Source organism: Lepisosteus platostomus, chromosome 4, assembly GCF_059453375.1.
Source record: "Lepisosteus platostomus isolate fLepPlt1 chromosome 4, fLepPlt1.hap1, whole genome shotgun sequence".
Classification (NCBI taxonomy): domain Eukaryota; kingdom Metazoa; phylum Chordata; class Actinopteri; order Semionotiformes; family Lepisosteidae; genus Lepisosteus; species Lepisosteus platostomus.
The window spans coordinates 22,941,327-22,946,083 of record NC_142614.1 but is presented as its reverse complement, the minus strand read 5'-3'; the positions used below and the strand labels follow the sequence as shown (position 1 = coordinate 22,946,083).

The following is a 4,757-nucleotide window of genomic DNA, read 5'->3' as shown; positions in this document are numbered from 1 at the left end:
ACAATGATGTGCTTTGCTTAACACTATTATGTGTTAAAAAATACTGTTAGAAATTAAACTGTGATACAGTAATTCATTTTACCACAGACATGTGCATTGTTAATTTTTTGAAAAGCAGATTGTGTTGTTTTTAACACTTGTTGAGTTCAATATTTGCCTAAGAGTAAAAATAGTTTCTTACATTGATACATGTACATAGTAACAAGACAACATAGTCTGGGGAGCTCTTTAACTATAAGTCTCTTTTTATGCCTTCTATAAAAAAATACAACGTTAAGGCAGTCATACAGTGAATTTAGACATTTCTAAACAGTAAATAAATCCTCTTAACATAAGATAGCAAAAAGATTATCTCTGAAAAATCTATACAATACTCCATACAGTGAAGGTTTAAACTTAACCAGACAACAAAATAACTAATTTCCCTTTAATATAAACATTGAGTTGACTTAACATCAAATATTGAAACTAATTTATGGAACTGATGTGAACACATTTGTAAATAAATTATTTTCAGAGGCATACATTTTATAACATTTTATGTACAAGTCTACTGGTGATTAATTCCAGTATTAAATACACATAATGGAGATGTTATACCAGAGGTAAATACCCTGATACCACTGAAGGCAACATTATAAAAATAGTTTACATGTTTTAAAACACTAGTTCATTTTTGTGAATTGGCAGTGCACAGCTTTTTATTTTAAACTTGCATTGTTCATTCTCAGAGAAAGAAACACTTTTGAAGCTTTTCTGTGTGTTTACCTGAAGTGACAAAAATAAAAATCCTTTTCACATATTCAAGAAAAAGTAAAGGCAGTCGTTGTATAGTCACAGAATATAGCGTGTAGCTAACTAAAAAAAGAGCTTAAGGCAGTAGTATTTTTTAACTTTAGGTATTTGGTAGCCACAGTTACTTTAAGTTCAGACCATTAATGCAAAAAATAAATACTGAGATTTAAAAGGTATTACTGCTGACCAGAGATAGTTAACTGTGATCAATGTATCCACGTTGTAAAAAAAGTTGCATAGAAATAAATCACAGCGTACTAGCACGACAACCTTCAGAACAGAAATTCGTAGACGTTTAAAAAGTTGACACTGTCATGCAAAGCCGAATACAAAGTCTTTGGAGTCAAAACACATTCAACTGTAAACCGCATGGTTGAGAGACAAAAGTTTTCAAAATGCGTTTATCTAACAATAGTCCTGGAACAAGATAAACCCGGGGCTAGAGAAGAGAGAACAGAAGTAAAATGGATGCCACCACAGTCCAGACATCTCGGGCTCTTGAAAGGCTACTAGCGCTTTCCACTGGCTGAAGGACTCTTTCTTCATCTTCATCGTCTTCATCATCTTCGTCCGACCCGTCTGTCCAGCCGCTACCATAACTCTCGGACCCAAAACAAAGAGTTTGCATATTGTTCTTTACTGACTCGCAAATGGGCCTCTCAATTCCATCACAGACACATTTGTCCAAAAGTGCTGCTTTAGGCATATCAAGCATATCTCTGATCACATCCCGGCACGATTCTGTGCATCGTATCCCACTGAAAAGTTTACCACAGTGAATCAAATAATTGCGCATAGCAACACTACATTGAGGGTCCCTATCGCACTGGCGACGGGCTTCTGTGCAGCCCATTACTCCGCTAGTCCTTGGCAAGCAGGGCTCTATGGCACGTTTGGTGTTTCTGCAAAGCTGATCCGCAGCACAGTCACAATCTTCCAAAGATGGTCCATTTTTTGTCTGGTTTAGCTGAATGAGAGAGGAGATGCAGTGACTAGGGCAACGGTGTTTCTCTCCGCTTATTACGGGTGCACAGGCATGCATGTACTGTCCATATGCATAGTTGCATTCTGGTTCTCCCTGACATTGCATGATTGCTTGCCAGCATATCATCCGTCGACCGTGGGTAGGGGAAGATATCGAAAATGAGCCAAAAAACACAAATAAACACCCAAAAGGCCAAATCAAGCTACTGAAGCACTGCTTTAAGCCGGTAAAATTTGACATGGTGGTGGCTGCAGAAATAAAGCAAAACTTGAGTCAAATGTGGGCATAAGTACCTTATATTTCCATTAAATGTTTCACAGGGAAGCAATCCAGTCTGTGCAATTTCAAGGAGTTGCAGAAGAACAAAAGTCTGATTGCACTACACTCTCACCATTAGTCTGCGATTTTATAAAAGCGAAGTGCTTTACTTCATCTGCGTTAGTAACATGCGTGAAGTAACCTACTTTTAGGCACTTTAAAAATATTTCGATCAATGGTGTACCGCAGGGTTCTGTTTTGAAGCGTGGTCATTTCTTCTATTCTTCATAGACAATTGTTAATTAAACAAAAACATAGTTAGAATCCTGTATTCGAAGTTCTTCGCGACTTGACAGTTGGTGTAGTAAAAACGTATTCCTCACTGGCACTTCCCTCGCAGTCCGGCAAGTATTCCTTGTGCTGCAGTTCCAGTGATTTTTGGCCGGGTGCAATACCATACCAGCAATCTCCTTCTTGTTGCTTCACTTACAACAGAGCAAACTAAAGGCTTCTCCTCTCGGTTTACCGGTTATTAAGAGCCTTAAATACAAGAAATACAGTCACAGCATGCTCTAATTATCCCTCATTATGCATGCATGAGATAGCAAACAAACACAAAAAAACAGCAACGCCACTTATTCGCATTCTGACTTCTCCCTCTTTCTCTCTCATTTTTCTTTCTGCGCTCAACCCCTCGCCGAAGTTCATCGGGCGCTCATTGGTTCTCCCTGCTGTTGTAAATTTTTACGTCCTGAGGTGGGGGCCAGGGGTTAGAGGAGGAGCGTGATTCGGGGTTAAAAAAGGGGGGAGGACAGGGTTAGAAAGAGAAAAAATGTTGTCAGAGGACCAAGGATTAAACTCACTTGCTAGCCCCAGAGTGATGACAAGTTTTTAAACTGTTTAAATTGTGTCTGCGGAAAACTTGAGAAAACAAACCAAAAAACCCGGTAATGTCAATCTATGACAAATGCTTTTCAATTGTTTGAAATTGTTTTGTAGAATAACTGTAAATTATTGGATCTTTTTGTTGAGCTACAGAATAATTTCGAATGATTCAAACCTGAATATTTTATATATATATAATTAATATATGTGATATTTTTTTAAACCACTTTATATTTCTGGGAAAATGTAGTTCATTGCATTTAAAATGAAAACGCAGCTCGCCACAGCTAGGGGCGCATGATGGCAGCTCTTTTGAATCTATTGTAGGTGCAATTTACTGTGCATAATAGATTCATATTTTGTTGTTAATGAGAGACATACATTAATAACAGAGAGTGAGCAAATTGTTACTCTTTGTTGATTTCTGCGTTACCTTCAGGCACATAATGCCGCTTTGTTGGATATCAGTCTTGTCTTCTAGTTTCAGTATGAATAAAGAATACTGTGTTTAAGAAGTGGAGTTGAATAGCAGTAGTACTAGTAATTCATATCAAACATGTAAAATGTGATTTTTAAAAGAAAATTTCTGCTTTTGTATTTCATATCAAAGCCCTCTGTGGAACGTTAAGAAAATGAAAATTACTTTAATTGCATTCCTAGCGGTTGTCTGATTGGACAGAACTGCTTCCAAGTGCTTTACAGGCCAAAAAAGTATTACAGTTTCACTATTCATGCTCAGATGGAGACGGCTTTTACATCTGAAATCACTAGACGAACAGAGGTCACGTTTGTTGCTGAAAAGAAAGCTTCTATTATTTCCAGCAATGTATCAAAATGGAATATACAGTATATAATGATAGTGAAATGTAATTTAACTTAATATTGTAGAAGGCAGAAAAATGTTGCTCAGCCTGTGGCATTTTCAATGCTTTCCATTGCTAACTTCTTATACAGCCAGCCTTTAGTTGTTTACTTAATGTCCATTATAATTAATATAACAACAAAAGTACAGTTTGTATTAAATATAAATTACTGCAGTAGCATGTACCCTTAAGAAACATTACAAACAAGATGAGGTATTTCAGACATGTAAACCATTTCATATTTAGTAGCTACAGTAAGTGATTTAAGGATCTCATCTGGGTAGCACAGCTACATAACTTGTTCCATACACCCATAGTCCAAAGATTTGCAAGTTGGATGGCCCTTTATGTGGACTATTCACTGTATAGCAAGTCAAGTGTATATTGATTGTTTAATTTCTCAATTACAGGTATGAATATTAATGAACTCTTCATTCAATCACTACAGGAGACAGAACTATCTTATGAATTCTAATATACAGACTATACATACAAGCATACTATATACTTACCAGCCAGTTGCCTGACTAGTGCCAGCTGTAAAACACTGACCTGCTAGTACTGTAGGAGTAACAGCTACTACCGTGTTGGCCTGAACCTGTAAAATTCAAAGTTTCTGGATAGTGGATGATATCACAACAAGCTGAGATACCCCTGTAGTAGTACACCGTGTTTATATATGTATGTGGTGCTGTACTGTATGTCTCCAGTTGTGAATTTCTCCTTAACCAACAGTATTAAGCGCTATCAATCTGTCTTGACATAACTTGCACAATGTATATCTGGTCACAGCAGTATTGTACATTGACATCTGACTTTAGTGAGAATCATCCCCTCCTCTTTTAATCTGACTCACTGCTTTAAGTTCTGTGGCCTGCAACTGTGTCCGTGGCTAAAGGTAATTCTAACACAGGGCTCCTTTCAGCAGCATGCCATTCTTTGCAGATCATAATGTCACTCTTGCACCAGTT

The 4,757-nt window shown here is 37.2% G+C and overlaps 1 protein-coding gene across 1 annotated transcript; it reads right to left on the bottom strand.

Moving 5' to 3' along the window:
- Nucleotides 1–222: 222 nt before the first annotated feature.
- On the bottom strand, nt 223–2,750 carry gas1a (growth arrest-specific 1a). Its single transcript, XM_088629059.1, has one exon. The coding sequence runs from the start codon at nt 2,018–2,020 to the stop codon at nt 1,235–1,237; it is 786 nt and encodes a 261-aa protein (XP_088485185.1). The 5' UTR covers nt 2,021–2,750; the 3' UTR covers nt 223–1,234.
- Nucleotides 2,751–4,757: the final 2,007 nt, after the last annotated feature.

Bases quoted from the DNA above. Each gene is read 5' to 3' on its own strand.
- gas1a (XM_088629059.1), bottom strand. From the start codon at position 2,020: ATGTCAAATTTTACCGGCTTAAAGCAGTGCTTCAGTAGCTTGATTTGG.